At 49.9% G+C, this 24,004-nt stretch overlaps 2 protein-coding genes across 2 annotated transcripts; one reads left to right on the top strand and one right to left on the bottom strand.

The window, feature by feature from the left end:
- Positions 1–526: 526 nt before the first annotated feature.
- Positions 527–1,120, bottom strand: LOC6584241 (venom peptide CtAPI). Its single transcript, XM_002009861.4, has 2 exons — positions 963–1,120; positions 527–896 (listed from the first exon to the last, which is right to left on the bottom strand). Exons 1-2 carry the CDS (start codon positions 1,045–1,047, stop codon positions 691–693), a joined length of 291 nt encoding a protein of 96 aa, XP_002009897.1. The 5' UTR covers positions 1,048–1,120; the 3' UTR covers positions 527–690.
- A 1,454-nt stretch (positions 1,121–2,574) lies between these two features.
- Positions 2,575–23,084, top strand: LOC6584239 (tetratricopeptide repeat protein 28). The gene is made up of 6 exons (XM_044009539.1): positions 2,575–2,800; positions 9,189–9,366; positions 13,806–17,043; positions 17,654–19,316; positions 20,161–20,888; positions 20,958–23,084. Exons 2-6 carry the CDS (start codon positions 9,229–9,231, stop codon positions 22,757–22,759), a joined length of 7,569 nt encoding a protein of 2,522 aa, XP_043865474.1. The 5' UTR covers positions 2,575–2,800; positions 9,189–9,228; the 3' UTR covers positions 22,760–23,084.
- Positions 23,085–24,004: the final 920 nt, after the last annotated feature.

Genomic DNA, 24,004 nt, shown 5'->3' with positions numbered 1-24,004 from the left:
GGTCTAAAAGTCTTTCACTTAAAATACTATTATAGTTTATATAACAGTCATTCTGCAGCTCAATAGTCAAGACACGTGCCGTTTTCGATCTCAGCCAAGTAGCAAAGCTTAAGCCTATGCACAAACCACAGCCAAGACATGAGCTCAGTTTGATCTAGCTGCAGAAATAAAGGGCGTCACAGCTTAAGCCTGTTCACGAACCACAGCTAAGACACGAGCCCACTGATCAGTGCGAAGCCAAGACAGTGGATTCCACGCAGAGCATGTCAAACTGTTGCTCGCCCTTGTAATCCTCAACGGAGTTATCAAAAATAATATTCAAACTTTTGATATGCTACTCCTCCTCTTATAAAGCTTTCCCCTATAGCTGTGCTCTCCACAGCTGTAACAACCCAGAGACTGTCAAACTTGTTATTAAATCAGAATATTCTTACTGGAAACAAAAATGCTAACTAAAAAACTTTCACACAAATACATACATGTATCTACATATATACCTATAGCTATATTTAAAATGCATTTGTGATTACTCAGATGTTGATTGTAATTAAGCCCCATTTAAGAGCCTATGGAGCACTGTTTAGACTCATAATTTAAAACGCGGCAATAAAAACAATAACACGCACAAGTAAATAAAACTCGGCAGCTGTTTATCGACTTGGGAATCTTTTGTCATCGATTGAAGTGTGTTTAAATGGAGTAGGAGCCACGTCTGCTGCACTGAGCGATGGGTATGCAGGTGCCAGCGGAGTCGCGGGCAAAGCCTGTGTTGCAGTAGCAGCCGTCGGGGCAACGAATATGCCTGATCAGGCAGGGCTGGTTCAGCGTAGCACACTCCGTCTGGCAGCTGGGACCGCAGGGCAGAAATGTCTCATTGGCCGGACATGCGCGAGGCGCTGCAAAGGATTAGCAAGCAGCTTGCATTAGCATTAGGCCAAGCGATGCGCCACTCCAACACTTACTGATGGGCACCTGGGCAGCTACCAAGGCCAAAAGGCAGACACCAAGCAGCAGGCACTGAGCACTGAGCACTTTACACGCAGACATCTTTCGCTTCTCTTCTTTCCTGATTTCTTGAAATGTTTCCAGTCGCAGAGCTCGTTGGCAACTGAACTGATTTGCATGAGTCGAGCGTGCTTTAATCAAGATGTTTAACCAAGATAGTATTGAGTTGCTCGCTGGGGAAGCACCTGACTAGACTATGACTCATTTAATCATCTTTAATGTGCTGAGCCCACAAAGTATGCTACAAAGCTTGAGAAATAGACATGAAATTGAAATATGTGTAAATATAAAACATTTAAATATATATAAATATAATACACATAAATATATAGATATATATGTATATGTCTGTAAAAAAAATTTTATTTTACTTTTAGCTTTGCATTTAGTGGAATAAGGAAATGATCCAAGATGAGATATATATTTATATACATATGTATATCAAATATGTTTAATATATATAGAAGAGGATAACTTTTACAATATTTGCTAAATATGCTCTATATATCCTATCAGGACTCTTTTAGGTCAGTCTTGGTCAGTCTGCTCTTCCTTAGCTTGGTAGTCAGATGTAAGGCTAGATTTAAGATCTTAGGATCATAGCTGCATAACATCGCCTACTTTAGGAACCTTTAGATACTTTTCGATAGCTCTGGTTCTGATATACTTTATTGTTCCATCAAACAAATTCCCCTTAAGATGTTTGACTAATTTTATTTACATATAAATTTTAAGTTTATAAACTGCTTAAATTGTATATATAACATTATATGGAGGGTTAATTAAAATTTTTCATATAAACAGATTATTATTTGATATACTATCGAACTGCCTGATTATATATAAAACCTCATTTACTTTTATTAATTTTATAAGTGAATTTTCATTTTTACTATTATATATAATATTCATTTGATTAATATCATTTTTATAATAAATAAAATATTTTTATTGATTTATTCAAATGTTTTCAGCTCAATTTATTGCAACTTCTAGTCTTAGGCTCTACGGCGGATCTTTGCTCCAAGCCTTAACTAGTGTGTGAGCCGGTAAGTCAGCATAAGCATCTTAAATTATCACCTGTTCGTTGCTCAATTCTATTCTTACTGCTTAAAAATAGTTTGCTTAGGCTCTCAGCAGTTTCATTGTTATTTTCTAGAACATTGTCTGTCCACCTGCCTGAAGAGCTGACATCATCAATAGTAGAAGGAACTGACACTCAGCTAGATATCATCTGTAGGCAATATTATAACTATAGCTTTAAGTAATTCCCCTTTTTGACATTCCATAGGAACATAGATCATAAGAACTTTCATATATATTTCCTTCTTCTGCAATTCCATATCACTGGAAATCGAATATTGAGTCTTATCGATCGTCGTTTTTCTCTAGCCATCTGGCTACACTGAGTGCTGCCAGATCAGCGCCAAATCGCACGCGTCTGGCAGCGTCAGCTGAGCGACTCGAACAGGTAAACGGGTCGCAATACTTGTTACAGCTCTGTACCTGTTTTTCGTTTCGTTTTGTGGCGCTCTCTCGCTCTGTTCGCGAGTCGCCGTCTCCTTCTTCGCGTTCGCCTTAGTTGAGTTTTGCATGCGGCGCGTTCAACAACGAGGCAAAAAGCGTAACGCGATTCGGTTCTTTTTTTTTTCATTAATTTTTGTTGTTGTTTATTTATTTACTACATTTTTTTTTTTTTAATTTGTGTTCGGGCATCTCGGCAACAACAACAACAACAACAACGGGATATAAAGTGAATATTTATTTGATTGTGCCGTGCTCTGTGTGCCAAAGCGTGAGTTTCCCTTGCCAAGCCAAATCTCTGGCATGGCCGATGTAAACGGTCGATAGTGCTAAAGAAGCGATCAACGGACCTTTGCGGCCTTTGAACTCTGACAGTTTTTGACATATGTTCAGAGCTTTGGTCGCCCACTCTTTGCGATTCTGCTTCTTCTACTTCTTTGGCTCGCTGCTCATTCACACACTCTCTTGCTCTTTCTCGCCATCTGTCTCTCGCTCACTCGCTCATTCTGTGTCGCTAGCTAAGTCCTTCTCTGTCACTCAGTGGAGTGCTAACCAGGCCATGCATTTTTCTGTTTTCGCAACAAGACGTCAATGGCCAAAGGCGCTGCCAACATCGTCGTCGCCGTCGTCGTCGTCGCCGTCGTCATTTTTCGAAACGTTCTCGCTTTGTTGCATTCCAAAGTAAATGCTACTAATAACAAAAAGGCAACAACAACAGCAACAACAACTACATAGTGGTAGTAGTTGTAGTAAAGAGAAAAAGGAAGGCAATCCAAAGCGGCGGCCGCTTCCAATAAAATGAGGAAAAAATAAAAAAGTTGCCTGACTTGTTTCAGCCACGATTGTGAGAGTGTGTGCGAGTGTGTGTGTGTGTGTAAAGAGAGTGAAATACCACATGTGTATGTGTGTGCGCGCGCGTGTGTGTGTGCATTGGTTTAAGGCGGTTGGCTCTGGGCATGCCCAAATGCCTTTGTGGCCAGCTCAAAGGCTAAAACCAAATTCGACATCGACAGAAACTTAAGCAACTTAAATGCCAATAAAGATCAACAATAAACTATTTAAATATTTGGCCAATAACAATTTAAAAAGTCAACAACAATTTGAGGCAATTATTTATTATTATGCAAAAACTTTGAAAAGCCAATCGAATATTTGAAATTAGTGAAATTAATGCGGCCATTAGAGCGCCTCTTTCTCTCTCTCTCTCTCTCTCTCTCTCTCTCTCTTTCTTTCTGTGCCCGCGTATGTGTGTGTGTATATACAACAAGTTCGTTGCCTAAGTCATTTGTATGATAATAAGCCAAGCAGCAACGACTGCAGTTAATCAAACCAAATCCCCACGCAGCTGGACGTACAGCAGACAAAGAGAACAACAAATGGATGCGAGGCATTAAAAAGTCATCAGCTGTGATTTGGACACAGAATCGAATATATATATATTCATATATATTTATATACATATATGTAGCTAAAGTAAATTGCATGCTCTGCCTTACACTGCTCAGTTTTATATACGTAGATATACATCTATATATTATAATAAGCAACTGTAAAATCTCACGTCAAGTCTCGGGCTGATCGCAACCCAGAAACCTAAACAAATTAAATACCAATACATAAATATATATATGTGCATACACACACACACACACACACACACACACACACACACTGCACACATACCTTAGACAGCAATTTACGACGAGGCGTCAGCGACTCCAGTTCGGGACGCTGTCGCCACATTCCACGGCAAGTGGAGGCCATAAATTGTCAGTGAAAATTTGTAGCCCGAAAATGCTTAAACATGAAATTTATTAGACAAAGCCAGGAAAATTAAAAAAGCAAAGAACCAAAAACGAAAAGAACCAAAATTAATATGCGCCGAGTCGACGCGGCGCATAAATCAATTGGGAGAAAACCCAAACGCACAGCATCAATAAAACTAAATAGATACAAACATATATATGTTAATATATGTATATAGGCATGGCCTGGCTTTTCAAGTGATTTGCATAGATTAAGGGCACTGGGAGCTGGGCATCGGGAATCGGGAATTGAAAATTGAAAATCTCGCCCGGTTAGTGGCCGATGCGGTGGGTCATTGCCATGGCCCGGCATATGAGAACGGTTAACGCTGATAACGGGTCTTGCGCGTTGGCCCGCTGGCCCGCCAGCCCCCTCGGTGGGGCAGGCCACTTTCTAGCGCTCCTTTTGGCTGAGCTGGTCGCTGCTCGCTGCTCGCTGCTCGCGCTTTAGTCTAATGATGTCAATTACATCGTGCCACTCGCATTGTGGGCAACAACAAATGCATGCCAGCTTATATGGCAGCAACAATGTGGCCAACAGCAGCAGCAGCAGCAGCACCAGCAGCCGCAACAACTAGCAACAAGTGTCTCGGAGTCGGCCTCGGTGGCCACAACTACAGCGACGTTTGGCTTCATTAAAATTGCTTTTCATTTTGGTCCACGTCTCTCACACAGATACGTTTTGGGTTTTCTTGCACGGTTTGTTGGCTCCGCAGCCACCAACAGCAAAATGGCCAAAAAATTTTAATGAGATTTAATGAAATTGTACGAGCGAGCGTGTGGCCGGCCATAGACAAGTTGCCAAGTAAAGGCCGCAGTGACCAATCGCAGCAATAACCGCAAGCAAAGATTTCATTTCATTTCAGCTCAGTTCATTTTAGTTCGGTTCGGTTCGGTTTGGCTCGCTACAGACACAAACAAAAGACTTAGGCAACGAACTTGAACAAATCCATTGCTCTTTCATGCACAGAACGAGCACAGCGCGAACCGAGCTACAATTTCAATTGCCTTGGGGCAACACACACACATCCACACATACACATACACATACACATCCACACACATACTTGATGCTCAACAAATTGATTGCTTTGTTAAAGTTTGTTCGTTTCTGCCTCTTCAAGTGCTTATCAAATAGTGCGCTTTGAAAAATATCACCAAATACTTAAGCACTTAAACATAAGTAGCCGCACATAAATAATTTGTCGCCCCTCAGCGCGGCTCCCGCGCTGCTGCTGCTGCTGCTGCTGCCACGGTGCATCCGCAGTGCGCTTCATGTTAATCAACTTGAAATTTATGGCTCAATTTTTTGGCTGTGCTTAAGCAAATTTTTTGTGGCTTGCAGAAGAAATTGTTGCGAAAAAAAAAAAAAAAAAAAATGGGCAACAAGAGGAAGAACGTAACAAAATCGCTTCACGTCACGCCCACGTTTCAGACTTAATGAGCCTGGGCTGGGCGGCAAAGGACAGCGCTCGAGAAGCTGGAGCAGGGGCAGGGGCAGGGGCATCCTTTTCACTTCGACTGTTTACGCCCAATTTGTCACACATTTCAACAGGTTGCGCGCAGGCATCATCAAAAAGCGAACGGCGATGACGACGATGACGATGACGAAGACGATCAACGAGCCTCCTGCAAGCGGGGACTTGGCTCCAGCTTGCGATGGGGCTGCCCATGCTGGGGATGGGGCTGTCTCTCTGTCCAGCCTGGGTCGGGGTAGGCGTTGTCTTGCGGAATTTTCGGGCATGCCTCACGGGCGTCTGAAGCGTGAGGAATTTCTTTTTCGTCGTTTGCTGTTGCCTCCGCCTCAATCGTTGTTCTCCTCATTGTTGTTGTTCTTGTTGTTGCTGTCCTCTCTAAGTGAAAAATTATGCAAAAGTGTTTTATTTTAATAGCGGAAATCATTTATAGATGTTGTAATAAAGACCCAGATCGTTCGCCCCGCTCTGCTTGCGCCAACCAATTCCATGTTTTGAGGTTCTCCGCTGCCGCCGTTGCCCAGGGCTCTCTCTTGTGCTCGTTGGACGACCGCCAACGAAGCAGCCAATGCGCAGCACTGTTGCTACCATTCTCAGATTTTTCGCGAGACTCGGCTATAAGCTTATGAGGGTGGACGGCTTCTAGCAAAGCAAAGAGTCCGCGTCATATTCTCGTGATAGTTGCCAGGGCTGCAACAAATTTAACTTGAGTGAAATGCATTGGGCTTTGTATATATTAGTATGTGCAATGTATATACATATGTTCATATGAAGAATGCTTGGCTCTGATGACGCACAGTGTAAGTATGCTGTATGTGTATATAAATACACATATACATATATACACTGTGTGTCATCAGGTTAGCGCTCTCTTCATATTCTCCGTTAATTTTGAATATTTCTAAAGAATTTAAGTTAATGTCTTGAACATTTTTTTCTATTACATTCTGTTGTAATTTCCCTTAAATAAAATTAAAGTTCAGTAACTATTTGAAAAAAATAAATGAATAAAATAAAATAAAATAGAATTCGGTTATAACGACTCCGCTTATAGCGTCCGTACGGTTATTGCGACAAAAATTATGGTCCCTAGACATTCTTTTATAAGTAAACGTATATGGCTATAGCTCCGTCCATAATGACGGACCCTTGAGCGTCCTTATGACCAAATCCTACTGTAATAAAAATAAATAAAAAAAATTTTAACCTTTTTGCTAAAAGTTCTATTCTGAATATTTCATTCCATTTGGTAACTAGAGTATCAAAATTATTGACAAATACCCCAATATTAATCTTTTTAAAGAAAACATTTATTAAAGGAAATAATGTGGGAAAAATTAAAGATTAAAGTTTATTTCGTTTCTCAACTATATAAAAGCTGACAAACATAGCGAAACTTTTATTTGTTTTCTCACACACACCCAATCGAAAACCGAAATCTCTAGCTTAGCAGACATTAGCTTTTAGACATTATCTCGAATAATATGATATAATAATAATGCTACATAATATAATAATGAATAGTCGACATCAACGGAAAACATGAAAGAAACTCTGTTTGAATTCTTTAACATGAGAACTAAACCTTGCTTTGAGCATAAATGACTATTATGTTTACGGCAAAGTTTAATTCACATGCTTAAGTTTCAGTGCCAAGGAATTAGATATATTATAATTATCTGCATTGTGTTTGCGATTTCGATTCCAGTGTTAACAATGGCAATGCCAAAACAAAACAACATTAAATGAAGCATTGAAAGTGAGATTTATGGCATCGTTGTTTGGGCCTAAGAGCCGCCATTTCCCGTATGACTTCATTTCTGCACGTGAAGCGCGCGAGCAAAAAGAGCATCAGAGACATGAACTCGATCAGCTCTCTGGCGGAGGCAATCAAAGAACGCTCCGCAATCGTCACAGCGACTTGGGTTAATATGAGAGCAGGGCCATAAAAACGAGCGGCCGGGGCACAATTATAAAGCCATTAATGTGGCTAAATTAGCTCATTTGTAATGAAATGTATATGTAAAAATAATGAGACAAATATTAAAAAAAAAAAGATGAATAAATTCCAAAAGGCGGCCGCACACACACAGAGAAAAAAGAGAAGAAAAAAAAAAAATAATCAAAGCAATAAAAGCGCAATTGATAAGCACTTTACGCCGATCCCATAAAGGCGGAACAAACAAAGGCGGCAACGTTTAATATCTGCCGTGATTGCGATTCTCCAGCGGAAATGGCCGGAGCACAAGAGAAGCAGCAAAAGTCAAAGAAATGGACCATTAGATAGCATTTAGAGAACTGGAATCTGAATGTCATTCGAATGGCTGTTAGCATATGTGAATGTGTATATGCAAATGGATTCTCTATGACATAATGTGGAATTCGAATATCGATGCCAAGCCCTTCTGGGGCATGGCATTACGAGCTAACCGCAACGAGTTTTGTGTCGCCAGCTTCTTTGTGCGGCTTGCGGCATTTCAGGTTTGTCGCCTAAGTCTTTTGTCATCGTGCGTAACATTTCAATTAATGTTAATGCTAATGCTAATGCTAATGTTAATGCACAGCAAGAATGCGCACACATTCACCAAGCCGGCATATGGCTTCGGCTTCAGCTCGGGCTTCGGCATGGTGAGCGTGGAACCGAAGCCAAGCAGCTGGCAGCATCAATTTCCGCTGATTATGACAATGGAGATGAAATTGATTTGGCCAATCTTACATTGCGGCTGTTGGGCTGAGTTTTTTCTTCCTTCTTTTTTTTTTCTTTTAATTAAATTGGCTAATGTAAACTTTCTCTAAAAACGTCGATAGCTACTGCCGAACCCAATTAAATGATAACAAATTAAATATACAATGCACAGCCGCAGCCGCAGCCGCAGCACCGGCTCGATCGGACATTGAGAATGAATGGGAAACTGGAATCGAGTCGAGTCGAGGACTGCGCACTGGCTCGATGCTTGCGATACTGAGGCGCCGCTGGCGAGCAAAGCGGCAGAATTCGCACCGCTCGGCTGCGGCCACTGTGCCGCTGCTGGTGCGGACGACACGTCTCAGCTCTGGGAAATTTATGGCCACATTCAATTGTCAAGTTTATGTGACTGCGGCCAGGCCTAAATTTGCATAAGAGCCGTTGGTCAACAGCAGCAGCAGCAGCAGCAGCAACAGCAACAACAACAACAGCAACAGCAACAAGCAGCAGCAGGCGAACTTCTCTAGAATTCTCTCGTTGAGGCATTTGAAAGTTTTGTTTCACATATCTAGCTGCAGCGTCTCTCTCTCTCTCTCTCTCTCCCTCCCTCTCTCTCTCTCTCTCTCTCTCTCTCTCTGTATAAGTCTTTGCTTCATTTTTGTTTAACTCTGGTCTTCTTATTGTTGCTTACAGATCGGCATGCTGAGGGCGCATTGATGGTTCATACATACAAATGACGAATTATGAGAATCTTATAAATTTGCCATTAAATTTTAATGCAAATAATCATGCAAATAATAATGAGAACAATGGCAAAATTGCTGTTGGCGAGCAGCTATTGAATAAGATGTCGCAGCGGGACTTCTCCGAGGTGAGTCTGGGCATGGGAATTGGAGGCGGGTGTGAATACAATTCAAAGAAAAGAAATGGGAAAAGTAGGTGGATTAATATACACACATACATATGTATATATATACGTAGATAGATATGATTTAAAATGTATGCAACTAAAGCCGGATAAAGGCAATTAAGAATGCTATCAGTCAAGCACTGCAGTGGGCAATAACATAAACGTCGCTCTGCCTTTATCTCTATAGCCATTCACCGAGCGCTGATCATGTTTGCATGCATTTCAAGTTCCCAATTTATGCATCATGACAATTATTTATGGCCTTCACGGAAACTTAATCATCGAGTGCGCTTGAAAATTAAGACGGATAACAACTGCAACAGCTAAAATGAACAAGAAAACGAAAAGCAGCAACAGCAAAAAAAAAAAAAAAAAAAAAAGAAGTGGCTATAAAAAAAAAAAAAAATGAAGAAGAAACAATCAACGAAGCCAGCGCTAATAATCAAAAAGATGGCAAAATGATTTCAATGTTGATTAACTGAGCGGCGAGACAACAAAAGGGTTAAGCAACAACAGCAACAACAGTAACAGCAACAACAGCAACAACAACAACAACAATGAGACACACGCCAAATTAAACAAAGCGCAGAGATAAAAACGCCAAACACACAAACCCTTTTTCAGCTCCGACTACACCCTAGGCCCTTTCATCATATTCCGCGCTGTCATGTCATGGGCAACAACGACGACAATGTCGAGACTGGGACTGGGACTGGGACTGCGACTGCGACTGGGACTGCGACTGGGACTGGGATTGAAACTGAGGACGACAACGTCAACAATGTTGGATAAGTTTGTGGCGCATGTTTAGATGCTGCCCGCTGCTGTCTCACTAGCTGTCCATTGTGTCCGTCTGTTCGTCTGTCCGTCTGTCTGGCTGGCTGATCCGCCTGGGCTGGCAGCCGAGCTGCTAGATGACAGCCAATTGAATCTGTGCATTTTGGGCTGCTCAGCTCAGCTCAGTTCAGCTCAGCTCAGCTCAGTGGATAATATCTACATCTCGCCCTAAGCTCAGGCGACAGCAGCCGGATAACGACAGCACGGATAGCACAGTAGGCTCCGTTCCGGCAGGCCTCGAACGCAAGAGCAACAGCTAATTATTTTATTACGCGTTAAATTGCAATAAAATTCTTGACTTGAGCGCAAAACATGCCAATGTGCGCCACAAGCAATCGTGAAATTGTTAGCATTCCAATGCGGCGACTTTATCGATGGGACGGGGGATGGCACGGGCATGGCACGGGAACGGGGAAGCAGCGATGGAGCGGGAATGGGTTGGGGTGAGCGCGGCGTGCTACTGGCTCACATATTGCCCTGGCCAGTTGGCACTTGCCGCCTGCCACAGCCCGCCCAGCGCCGCCCCGCACCACCCCGCACCACGCCACATCACTCCACCACTTCACGCACATTAACATCGACATGTGGTGCATGTGGCATGGCAGGCAACAACCTGAAGCCTGATCTGCTGCGGTTGCAGCTTTGGGTGCCACGCCCCACCCCCTGCTTGTACACTGTTGTCCGCCCAGGCAGCCAAAGCACGACCAGTTCTCCAGTTGATGGTTTTTTATTTTCTGCAAGCATTCCTGCTCTCTGGCTGCCTCTCTCCTTAATCTCGCTCTCTCTCTCTCTCTCTCTCTCTCTCTCTCTCTCTCTCTCTCTCTCTCTCTCTCTCTCTCTCTCTCTGTGTCTCTACATCTGGCAGCCTCTTGCTACAAGATTCTTGACTATTTTTCTAAATAGAGGAGCCTCTTGGACTGGTGTTGCTGCTCTTGTTGTTGCTTTAGCTGGAATTGTTGGAGCAGGACAGCAGACGTATCAGCTTACATGACTGCTCTATGTGGCATTTGGGCGCCAATCCCTAAATTGATACGCAGCACAGTTGAATGCAATGGACTCGCAGCTGTCCCTTTGACAAGCCAAGCGATTTACCAAGCCAGCAAAATGTTTATCCGCAGAGTAAATGCTGAAAGGTGTTCAAGCAGCCGAGAAAAGAAAATATAAAAGAACCATTCAAAAGTATACCAAACTCAGTGCTACAAATATATGAAATATATATACATATATGTATAAGTATGTGTCAATTACTTAGATCAGTGAAATAAGCTAACTCATTAAGAATTATAGATTGCAATGGATATCACTTATCCAAGCCTAGCAGTGGCCTATTAGGTCCCTCTTAATCCTATATAAATAATAAACTAAGAGCCCCAAAGCAGACTCTAGGCAGCTGAGACTACTTTCAAGTTAATGTAGCTAAGATTCCCTGGAAAGTTTTTGGCATGAAACATAAAAATTATGAAAATCTTTTTTAGTTTTGGTTCGTTTGGCCTAGGAGATTTCTTTGAAGATTCAGCTTAGACTAAGGTTGGCTGATTTTGCTTAGGGTTTGCTGTAGCAGCAAGCAGAACAATAAAAGTCTAACCGATTCATAGCCAGTTGTCTGGCTTGATTGTAATCTGAAGCATTTGCCGCTTATCCAAAGTTATCCGGGACACTTCGTTTGCCTCGGATAAAGGCTAAAGCCCAACTCGTAGCTGTTAGGTACGCTCGCAGCGCGCTGCCAGTTATTATTTTTAGCTGGAACGATAATATCAGCTAATATGAAACGGCGCTCCCTTCCGCTCAGCTTGGCCTTAGACGACTGATCTCTGTTCGCTAGCCCGCTCCGTCCATCCCTCCATCCGTCCATCCGTTCGCCCGCCTGCCTTTGGGTTAGCCTGAGCATGTTGGATGCGTGTTTATTTGACTTTGACCATTGGGGCTGGCTGTCTTGGGCCAATCTGCTTGCTGTGATCTGCGCCAGCAACGCCAACGCTGTGCAAAAATTTCATTTTGCTAAGTTATGCGAGTGGTTTTTAAAGTTGTTCGACGTTTCTCTCCATATCTCTCTCTCTCTCACACACACACACACATAAACTCTCTCTGCTCCACTCACTCTCTCTCTCGGTTTGCGTGTATTTGCTTTTGTTTTTCGCTTTTGATTGTTTTGTTATATTCCGCTTCATCTTCTTCTTGTTGTTCATTGTAACGCCCATTCCATTTGGCTTATCGCCTAGCAGCGGACGGGGGCAGGGGGCAGGGGGCAGGGGACGGGACGGAACGGGACGGGCACGAACACGGGCTTTAATGGTTGCATAAAACATAAATTTCGTTCTGCATCTGTCAGATACACTTTGTGGCTGCCACTTGTGTGAGTATCTATGTGCACGTACATCTGAATAGCTGCATGTATCGACGAGTTGATTTATTCGCATTAGCTGGACCCAAAAAAAAAAAAAAAAAAAAACAAATGAAAGGAACTAGCAACAACAATCATAAGAAGAAGATGAAGAACGGACAGCGCAAGCCAGCAGGCTAATCTAAGCACGTTATCCGTAGCCCACGCCCCAACTACCCCTTGCCCCCTTGCTGCCACCGCCTCCTGCTACACGCTTCACTCTTCGACAACGGCACTTGGCACTTGGCACTTGCTGTGCACGTTTTCTAGGAAAGAGCTCAACGCTTTGCTTTTGCTTGGTTTTGGATTCGCCTCTGGCAGCAGCTGCGACTGCGGCAGAGGCTGCGGCAGTGCCAGTAGCTTTTGTGTCTTGAAGCTGGCCTAATGCATTTGCATACTCATTCCATTTAATTGCTTTAAAAATATGTAAAAATTCTACGCTCTTGTCACGGCCTCGGCCTCGTCCTCGTCCTCGTCCTCAACCTCAGCCTTAGCTGCAGCCTCGCCGATCCCGTTGCCGTGTTGTTTTCGCAAAGGCTAGCCAGCCTTCTTGTCTTAGCCTGGCTTATGCCAAAAAAGGCTCAGAGAGTCAACACTTTGCCTGGCCAGTGGCTGCGCAGTTCTTGGGCCACGAATTCGTGGAATTGCTTCCGCATTTGACGAGCCGAGCTGCTGCGGCGGAACAGCAATTCGATGTTGCCCGCTCAGCATTCGCCAGTCGCCAGTCGCCAGTCGCCAGTCGCCAGTCACCAGTTGGCAGTCACCAGTTGGCAGTTCGCCGGGAAACGTGACTCAGTGCTCGCATACCTGTAGCCATGGATTTGAAGTGGAACTGCGACGACGACTGCGCAGCCGATTACAGTGGCGGCAATTTAACGTAATTACAGCTCAGCGCATGCATGCGGAGGCGGAGGTAGAGGCAGGGGTAGAGGCGAAGGCAGAGGCAGGGGTAGAGGCGGGAGCCGGGTGGCAAGTAGACAATGCGCAGTGGAGCACATCTAAGCAGAGCGAAATATGCAAACCATATGGGAGGAATGTCCCCTAGGAATTCCTGAAAATCTCATGGAGCTTGTATGTATATATAGCAGGCGCTCAAAACTATTTAGATCTACTCCCAGCTTAGCTACAATTTCAATCAACCTAAACACACATACTAACAACACGTACCATGTTTCGCTTACAGAACGAGCCGGAGTGCACGCCGGAGCTGCCCGCTGCGAACCGAGCGCTCTTCTTGGAGAAGGTGCGCCAGTCGAACGCCGCCTGCCAGAGCGGCGACTTTGCCACCGCGGTGCTGCTTTATACGGACGCACTGCAGCTGGATCCGGGCAATCATATACTCTACAGCAACCGCTCGGCGGCGCGCCTCAAGCAGGGACAGTTCGCGGCGGCGCTGCAGGATGCGACGCAGGCGCGTGAGCTGTGCCCACAGTGGCCCAAGGCGTACTTTCGGCAAGGCGTGGCGCTGCAGTGCCTGGGCAGGTATGGCGAGGCGTTGGCCTCCTTTGCCGCCGGCCTGGCCCAGGAGCCGACCAACAAGCAGCTGCTGGCGGGCCTGGTGGAGGCCTCGCTGAAGAGTCCGCTGCGTGCCGCTCTGGAGCCGACGCTGCAGCAGCTGCGCGCCATGCAGCTGCACGAGTCGCCGTTCGTGGTCAGCTCCGTCGTGGGGCAGGAGCTGTTGCAGGCCTCGCAGTACCAGGCGGCGGTGGCCGTCCTGGAGGCGGCCCTGCGCATTGGCAGCTGCTCGCTGAAGCTGCGCGGCTCCGTCTTCAGTGCATTGAGCTCGGCGCACTGGGCGCTCAATCAGCTGGACCAGGCCATTGGCTACATGCAGCAGGATCTGGCCGTGGCCAAGTCCCTGGGCGACACCGCCGGCGAGTGCCGTGCCCACGGCAACCTCGGCTCCGCCTACTTCAGCCAGGGCGCCTACAAGGAGGCCCTCACCGCGCACCGCTACCAGCTGGTGCTGGCCATGAAGTGCAAGGACACGCAGGCGGCCGCCTCGGCCCTCACCTCCCTCGGCCACGTGTACACGGCCAGCGGTGACTACCCCAACGCCCTGGCCTCCCACAAGCAGTGCGTGCAGCTGTTCAAGCAGCTCGGCGACCGGCTGCAGGAGGCGCGCGAGATCGGCAACGTGGGCGCCGTCTACCTGGCGCTGGGCGAGTGCGAGGCGGCACTCGACTGCCACACGCAGCACCTGCGGCTGGCGCGCAAGCTCCACGACCAGGTGGAGGAGGCGCGCGCCTACTCCAACCTCGGCTCCGCCCACCATCAGCGGCGGCAGTTCGGCCAGGCGGCCGCCTGCCACGAGCAGGTGCTGCGCATAGCCCAGGCCCTGGGCGACCGGAGCATCGAGGCGCGCGCCTACGCGGGATTGGGACATGCGGCGCGCTGTGCCGGCGATGCGGCCGCCTCGAAGCGCTGGCACGAGCGCCAGCTGGCCATGGCGCTGGCGGCGCGCGACAAGCTCGGCGAGGGACGCGCCTGCTCCAACCTGGGCATCGTCTACCAGCTGCTGGGCGCCCACGACGCGGCGCTGAAGCTGCACCAGGCGCATCTGGGCATTGCGCGCGCCCTGGGCGACCGGGCGGGCATGGGGCGGGCCTATGGCAACATGGGCAACGCCCATGCGGCGGCCGGCGCCTACGAAGCGGCCGTCAAGTACCACAAGCAGGAGCTGGCCATCAGCCAGGCCGTCAACGACCGCAGCGCCGAGGCGGCCACCCACGGCAATCTGGCAGTGGCGTACCAGGCGCTGGGCGCCCACGATGCGGCGCTGGCGCACTACCGCGCCCACCTGGCCACCGCCCGCTCGCTGAAGGATGCGGCGGGCGAGGCCTGTGCGCTGCTCAATCTCGGCAACTGCCTCAGCGCACGGCAGATGTACGCCGAGGCGGTGCCGCACTACGAGAGCTACCTGATGCTCGCCCAGGAGCTGGGCGACGTCGCTGCGGAGGGCAAGGCCTGCCACCTGCTGGGCTATGCCCACTACTGCCTGGGCAACTACCGGGCCGCCGTGCGCTACTACGATCAGGATCTGGCCCTGGCCAAGGACGCGCAGCACCGGCCGCACATGGGGCGCGCCTACTGCAATCTGGGCCTGGCCCACCTCGCGCTGGGCCACACAGCCGCCGCCCTGGAGTGCCAACAGCTCTTCCTGGCCGTGGCCCACGCCACGGGCCAGCTGCCGGCCAAGTTCCGGGCACTGGGCAACATTGGCGACATCCTCATCCGCACCGGGGCCCACGAGGAGGCCATCAAGCTCTACCAACGCCAGTTGTCGCTGGCCAGGTCGGCCGGCGAGCGAGCCATGGAGGCGGCCGCCTGTGGAGCTCTGGGCTTGGCGCACCGCCTCCTGCGGCGCTGGGACAAGGCGCTGGGCCATCACACGCAGGAGCTGACGCTGCGCCAGGAGCTGGGCGATCTGGCTGGCGAGTGTCGCGCCCATGGACATCTGGGCGCCGTGCACATGGCGCTCTGCAGCTGGACGCACGCCGTCAAGTGCTACCAGGAGCAGCTGGAGCGCGCCCAGGAGCAACGGGACGCAGCTGTCGAGGCACAGGCGCACGGGAATCTGGGCATTGCTCGACTCAACATGGCACACTATGAGGCGGCCATTGGCTGCCTGGAGGCGCAGCTGGGCACCTTGGAGCGCGTCTCGCTGCCCTCGACGCAGGCGGATCGCGCCCGGGCGCTGGGCCACCTGGGCGATTGCTATGCCGCCCTAGGCGACTACGAGGAGGCGCTGAAGTGCCACGAGCGGCAGCTGCAGCTGGCGCTGGGCCTGGGCAGCCATCGGGATCAGGAGCGCGCCTATCGCGGCCTCGGACAGGCGCGACGCGCACTCGGCCAGCTCTCGGCGGCGCTGGTCTGCCTGGAGAAGCGCCTGGTCGTCGCCCACGAGCTGCACAGCGCCGAGATCAAGGCGCTCGCCTATGGCGACCTGGGCCATGTCCACGCCGCGCTCGGCAATCATGCCCAGGCGCTGAACTGCTTGGAGCACCAACGGGAGCTGGCGCGCGGCCTGCAGGATCGCGCCCTCGAATCGGATGCGATGTGCGCCCTGGGGCAGGTGCAGCAGCGCATGGGACACTACGCGGAGGCGCTGCAGCTGCACGAACAGGATCTGCAGCTATGCACGGAGCTGGCGGCGCCGGCCTTGCAAGCGCGCGCCGTCGGCAATCTGGGCGCCGTGCACGAGGCACTGGGACAGCAGCAGGAGGCGCTCAAGTGCTACGAGCGCCAGCTGGCGCTCAGCACCGATCGACTGGGTAAGGCGCTGGCCTGCGGCGCCCTGGGCCGTGTGCATCACCAGCTGGAGCAGCACGCGCAGGCAGTGGAGTATCTGCGGCAGGGCTTAGCCAGTGCGCAGTCCATTGGCAAGTCAGAGGAGGAGGCCAAGATAAGACATCAACTGGGTAAGTGATTCTGTTGAGATCTTTCACTCCCTCGCTCCGCGCTCTCTCTCTCACGCTTATTCTCCCATCCATAATACCCTGAAGCCATTGAATGTAGGACCTTGGGGTATGATTACATAGCATATAGTAGATAAGGACGAGTTGAGTTGCTCTAGGAACATCGTCCAAAGCCGGATCAACCCTCCTAGTGGGCACCTTTTTTCACGTTCGTTCTCTTCTTTAATTCATTTTCAAAGAATATTTCATTTCTATAATCGGGAGCCCCATGCAACTACCTCTGCCTACCCGTACATCGAATGGGTGAATGCGTGGATCTCGGCATCCATAAGAATTAGAGACTTGAATGTTTCTTATTGTGTAACACGCGCACATCGAGCTTATTTTTCTAAAGGGCTTCATAACATTCTTAAAACTTGATAAGGCAATGCCATACTTAAGAAACGTTGTTGAGCCAATAATTGCCCATAGTAGACCCCCATACATAGAAGAAGCGTTCGACTATTGGGTCTTCAGGGCAATCTCAACTAGATGATGTTCACTTATCTTTCTCTGTGCTAACTCTCTCTCTCTCTCTCACTCACTCTCTCTCTCTCATTCTCTACTTCTACAGGTCTTGCTCTGCGTTCCTCTGGCGACGCTGAGGGTGCTCGCATACAACTGGAAACGGCCGCCCAGCTGCTGGAGTCCGTGCGGCAGGAGCAGCGCAGCCCGGAGGCGCGTCTCGCACTCTACGAGCTGCAGACGAGCTGCTACCATCTGCTGCAGCAGCTGCTGGTGGCGCTGCAGCGCAGCGAGGACGCACTGGTCGCTGCCGAGCGCTGCAAGGCCCGCAACGGCGCCGACGCCACAGTCGGCTGTGATGGCAAAGCCACTGGGACAACGGCGAACGGCACGGCGGACATCGAGGCCATTCTGGAGGCAGTGAATCGGAGCCGCATGCCCGTGCTCTACTACAGCCTGGCCGGGGAGCAGCTCTATGCGTGGCTGCTGCAGCCGCAGGCGGGCATTGTGCGCTTCCACGCGGCGCGCATTGATGCGCAGACGCTGCAGCTGCCGCTGTCGCTCAGCGAGTGCCATGAGGAGGAGGAGGAGGACGAACAGCAGCCGGAGCAACAGAAGCAGCAGCGTGAGGACGAACCCGAGCCAGCCGGCCAGCAGCTGCTGGAGCGCTATGTGAACATGGTGCGGGACAATCTGGGCGTCAACTCGCAGAACCTGCTGCACGAGGGCGATGGCAGTGGATGGCGCGCCAGCAGCGAGCAGCTGCTGGAGGATCTGCCCGGAGCTGGGGCCGGCGGCGGCGGCTTTCTGCGCATGGTCAGCCGCAATCAGCTGCTGAACTCGTCCAACTACTCGCTCAGCTCGCTCTTCTCGCTGGGCTCCGTGGCCAGCCTCCAAGGCTCCACACGATCGGTGGGCAGTCGCAGCTCCCGGCGAGCGCCCGCGCCGCCCGCCTGGCGCGGCCCCGCCTGCCTGCACACGCTCTATAACCTGCTGCTGGCGCCCTTCGACGATCTGCTGCCCAGTGGCGCCAGCGTCTCGCGGCAGGGCAGGCGCGAGCTCATCCTGGTGCTGGACAGCGCCCTCTACCTGGTGCCATTCGCCATATTGCGCGCAGCCGGCGACGACGGCGAGTATCTCTCGGAGCGCTGCGCGCTGCTAACAGCGCCCTCGCTGCAGGCGCTGCGTGGCCGTTCCAGGAGCCGGCGCGATCGGGGACGCCCGCCCACGGCGTTGGTCGTCGGCGGCCCAAGGGTGCCCGCCGCCCTGGCGGAGCGCTGGGGCTGGGCCGCCGCCGAGTCGCCAGCGGCATTGCAGGAGGCCGCCATGGTGGCGGACATGCTGCAGGCCAATGCTCTGGCCGGCTGCAATGCCACCAAGGAGTCGGTGCTGGCCGAGCTGCCCGGCGCCGAGTGCGTGCACTTTGCCGCCAATCTCAGCTGGAAGCTGGGCGCTGTGGTGCTCAGTCCGGGCGATGTGGTCACCGCCGAGCAGCAGCAGCAGAAGGAGCCGCACGAGCCGCAGCTCTCGGACTTCACACTGGCCGCTTCGGAGCTGCGTCACCTGCGCCTCGGCGCCCGCCTGGTCGTGCTCAGCTCCTACCAATCAGTGGAGCCCATAACGGGCAGCGGCGTTGCCCAACTGGCCGGCGGCTGGCTCCTGGCCGGCGCCGGCGCAGTCCTCATCTCGCTCTGGCCCGTGCCCGAGACGGCGGCCAAAATACTGCTGCGCGCCTTCTACTCGGCCCTGCTGCAAGGTGCACGAGCGGCACGGTAAGCCAAATTATTTATTTATTTACATAAAATATTTCCAATATTTTATTTATTCCTCCTATTACAATATTATGTTTTGCTTATATATTATTTATTTATTCAGTTTCAATATTTGACTTATTAATTCTCATATTATTATGGTTTTAGCTTATTATTTTCAACATCTCATTTTTTATTTTTATATATGTATATTATTCTTATGTTTTAATTTCAAGTTATTAAATTAATTTTTTTTTTTATTTATTTTTAATATCTGATTATATCCTATATGTATATTATTATTCTTTTTTATTTAAATAGTTAATTTTAAAATATTTTATTTATTCGCCACATTATGTTTAGCTTATAGTTTATTATTTTATTTTATTTAGTAATTACTCTAAATATCAGATTTATTTCCTGTATTTTTATATTTTATTTAATGCTTTTTATATATTAAATATTTTATATATTACTATTTCATTTTTTTATTTTTCATTTTTTAATTTAACATATTTTGATTTTATTTTCATTATTTAATTTTTTTATTTTTCATTTATTGCGCATTTGTTGCTTTTAGTTTATTATTTTATCTATTTAATCAATTTATTTCCAATATGTTATACCTATTATTATCATGTGTACTATTTTATTTATTTAAATATTTATGTTCAATATCTAATCTATTTTCCATATTCTTATGTTTGACTTAAAATCTATTTTTTATTTTTATTTAAATATTTTATTTTCTAATATTTTATTTATTTTTTATATTATTATGTTTTTATTATTTATGTTAAATATTTTATTTATTTAAATGACATTTGAACTTGACCTTGAACTTGACCTTCTGTCGCCCTCACAGCGCTTTGGCCGAGGCCATGCAGACGGTGCAGCACACGAAGCACTTCGCACACCCTGCCAACTGGGCCGGCTTCCTGCTGGTGGGCGCCAATGTGCGGCTGTCGAACAAGGTGGCCCTGCTGGGCCACGCTCTGTGCGAGCTGCTGCGCACGCCGGAGCGCTGCCGGGATGCGCTGCGCGTGTGCCTGCATCTGGTGGAGAAGAGTCTGCAGCGGATACATCGGGGGCAGAAGAACGCCATGTACACCACCCAGCAGAGCATTGAGAACAAAGCCGGGCCGGTGGCCGGCTGGAAGGATCTGCTAATGGCGGTGGGCTTTCGCTTTGAGCCGGCCGCGAATGGGATACCCTCCAGCGTGTTCTTCCCGCAAACGGACCCGGAGGAGCGACTCTCGCAGTGCTCGGCCAGCCTGCAGGCGCTGCTGGCCCTGACGCCCGCCACGCTGCAGGCGCTGGCCAAGCTGGTGAACAGTGCGGAGCACGCGGATGACATTATAGCCGTCGTGCGCAACATCCTCGCCCAGTTCCCGGCCAAGCCGGAGGCCGAGGCCTGCATCGAGATGCCGTTGAGCGTGCGCCTGTGGCGCGTGGCCGGCTGCCACGAGCTGCTCGCCTCGGTGGGCTTCGACCTGACGGAGGTGGGCGCGGACCAGGTCATCTTGCGCACCGGCAAGCAGGCCAATCGCCGTCACTGCCAGTTCGTGCTGCAGGCGCTGCTGGCGCTCTTCGGTAAGCTAAGCGGATCGGGCACTGGCGCCACTCAGCTGACACTCAAATGCTTTCCCCCATCCATTGCAGATACCCATGAGGCGCCCAAGAGCCTCAGCCTGGACTCGTCCGCTCACAGCAGCAGCAGCAGCTGCGAGTCCCTGGCCGAGCCGGAGCTCACCACGCCACCCGTGCAGCCAGCCGCCTCGAATGGGAACAGCTCCACGCCGGCCACGGCCACCAGCTCCACGCAGTCGCCACTGCCGCTGCATCCGCGCAGCGCCTTCATCTCGTACGTGCGGCGCCGCGGCGAGCCGGATGGCGGCGGCGGCCTTGACTCCAGCCTGGCCAACACCACGGACAGCGAGCACTCGCTCTCCGACGGCTATGCCACGCAGGCGGGCAACGGTCAGCCGGCTCCGCGCCTGGGCTATGCCAGCCTGCGCGGCCCGGTGCGTGTCTCGCGGCCCGGCGGTGGAGGCGAGAGCGATGCGGCCTTCACGCCCAGTCCGCCGGTGACCGATCCCAGCCTATCGCTGGCACTGGCCCACCAGACGCGCATCCGCTGCCTGTACGCCCAGCCGAGCGCAGTTGCTCCCTCGGCTGCGCCGTTGCCGAACACGAGCCGGCGACCCGACAGCTCCAGCTCAGCCAGCAGCACGACCACGGACTGGGAGGGCTCCGGGCATGCAACAGTGCTGCGCCGTGGAGCCGCTGCTGGCGCCCAGCAGCAGCAGCAGCCACAGCCGCAACTGACGACACAACAGCAGCAGCAGCAGCCGCCGCTGCCGCCGCCCCGCCCACCCGTCTATCACAATTTGGGCGCGGGCGGACGCAGCAAGCCGAAGATCAAGCTGGGCAGCGCGCAGAGCTCGCTGGCGGCACGAGTGAACAAGGAGCACGCTCTATTCATGGACAGACTGAGCGTGCGCACCGAGCTGAATGCTCCAGCGGTGGCGAATGGAGCAGCGGGTGGAGTGGGAGGCGTCGCCGGCAGCGGCGCCGCAGTGGTCGGTGGGGGGCAGCGCAAGACGCTGACACTGACGGAGGAGGAGGCTGCCAGCGTGGCCTTCAATCCGGCCAGCCTCTACTTCTCGCCGGCCGACAGCGAGCTGCTGGGCGAGCCCAAGCAGCCGATGGAGGAGACGCCGGTGAAACCGAGCGCCAAGTGCATCCAGGACAGCATCATGCGGCACATGAATCGCGAGCTGACGCCCAGCATTTCGGAGCTGTACCATGAGCGCAACTTGGGGCTGGGCCTGGCGCCGCCGCTGTCCAAGCTGCTGCTCAATCCCAACTATGAGGAGCAGGAGGTGACCGCCATGGTCGAGGCCAACAATCCAACCGCTGGCAATGCGGCAGCCATCAAAACCCTCGTGGATGCAGTTAACGAGCTGGAGCTGAGCGGCAGCTCCTCCGGCGCCACAATACCAACCGTGGTCGGCGGCGGCGTCGGCGGTGGCGAATCGGAAACCAATCCGGTCTCCGGCGTCGTCGACACCGAACGCTTCTGCTCCATCTGCGGCGAGCACGCGGACGTTGTCTGCCGCTGCAAGGCGGCCACCATGCAGAAGAAGTCCACCCTGAAGCCCTGGCTGAGCAATGTGCCCGCCAGCAGCCTGGTCCAGGCCAGCGAGCTGACCACCGCGGACATACTGGAGCGGCGTCTGGAGACAGTGGCAGCCACCAGTGCTGCCCCATTCACCGCCGAGCTCTGTCGCCGCGACGAGGGCGACGGTCGCTCCGTGGCCGACTCCCAATGCAGCAGCAACTACAAACGCGTCCTGGCCACCGCCGGCGCCGTCGGCCTGGTGGTTGGCATCGGCGCTGGCGATACGGAGGCCCAGAACACGACATCTCCGGCCACCTGCTCGGCGGCGCGACTCGTCTGAGATGCCTGAGATACCCCAACCCACCACTTGCCACATGCCACATGCCACATGCCACACTCCGCTCTTCAATTGATATTAGATTTTAGCGTACATCTATTTATAGGCTTAGTCGGAGACACCCTGTACTGATCATCGTAGCATTAGTTATTGCATTTTATTTATTTATTTATACAGAATATGCGTCAGCATTAGATTAGTAGGGCATGCTTAGACACACACACACTCACACATACACACACACACACACACACACACACGTACGCGCTTGCATTTGTAATTTGTAATGTTTCAACGAAGCCACAGATTAAATTATATGCATTTAGAATCCATTTGTATAGTTTTGCGGAGATATCTATGAATAAGTGCAAATAAATATGAATTTTCATGGAAGCTGTTATATTGTTAATCAACTGTTATACGATTGGCATACCAATGTTATACAGCTCTCGCTTGACTAACGAGTGATTGTCATACGTTGAAAGAAACAATTAGGGAATTCGACAAATAGCAGTTATCGTATAACACTTTTAAAATATGTTATACTGCTAGTGTAAAACAAGCTTTCGACTATTACACATTGCAAGACTAGGTGTTGTACTCAAATAGAACTAGGAACAAGGCTAGAAGATAATTAAATTCTGTTATACAGCTCTTATACAACGGATATATAACTGTTATATATTGAAAGTAAAAGTAAATGATTTTGTTGAGAGGAATACGCTTATGCCTTCCATGTGTAGCAGTCGAAAAGGCACAGCTGAACTCTCTAATACTAATCTCCTACAACTGCCAAACAACTGTTATACTTCGTTATATATTCGAGCTAATAGCGTGGTTCTCTAATATCAAATATGCTCATAAGTTCTTATAGAATATACGATTGTTATAAATTGATAGTATGAGTGTATTCCTTAAAAATCCCTGAAAATCCCCCTTAAAAATCCTTGAATTCTGTTATACAGAATTATAGAGCTTGTAGAACTCTGCTGCCACTGATATACATTGAAAGCTAAATCAAATGCCTAACATATGATTTAGCAATGTATAACAGTATGTTATACAACTGTCATACAGCTGTTATACAGCGGAAACACAGATCTAACTTTCAGTCGCACACAACTATCACTGACCAGGCGGCGACCTCAGCTGTCAGACAGAGCCCTGGCATGAATTATTGCAAACATGTGCAAAAATCTCTCCGAGAAAAACATCGAAAAAATTCAAAATACATTCCACACAAACAAG

Source organism: Drosophila mojavensis, unplaced genomic scaffold (genome assembly GCF_018153725.1).
Source record: "Drosophila mojavensis isolate 15081-1352.22 unplaced genomic scaffold, ASM1815372v1 contig_136, whole genome shotgun sequence".
Lineage (NCBI taxonomy): Eukaryota > Metazoa > Arthropoda > Insecta > Diptera > Drosophilidae > Drosophila > Drosophila mojavensis.
Note: the sequence above shows the minus strand (reverse complement) of the source record. Positions and strands in the feature narration are given on the sequence as shown.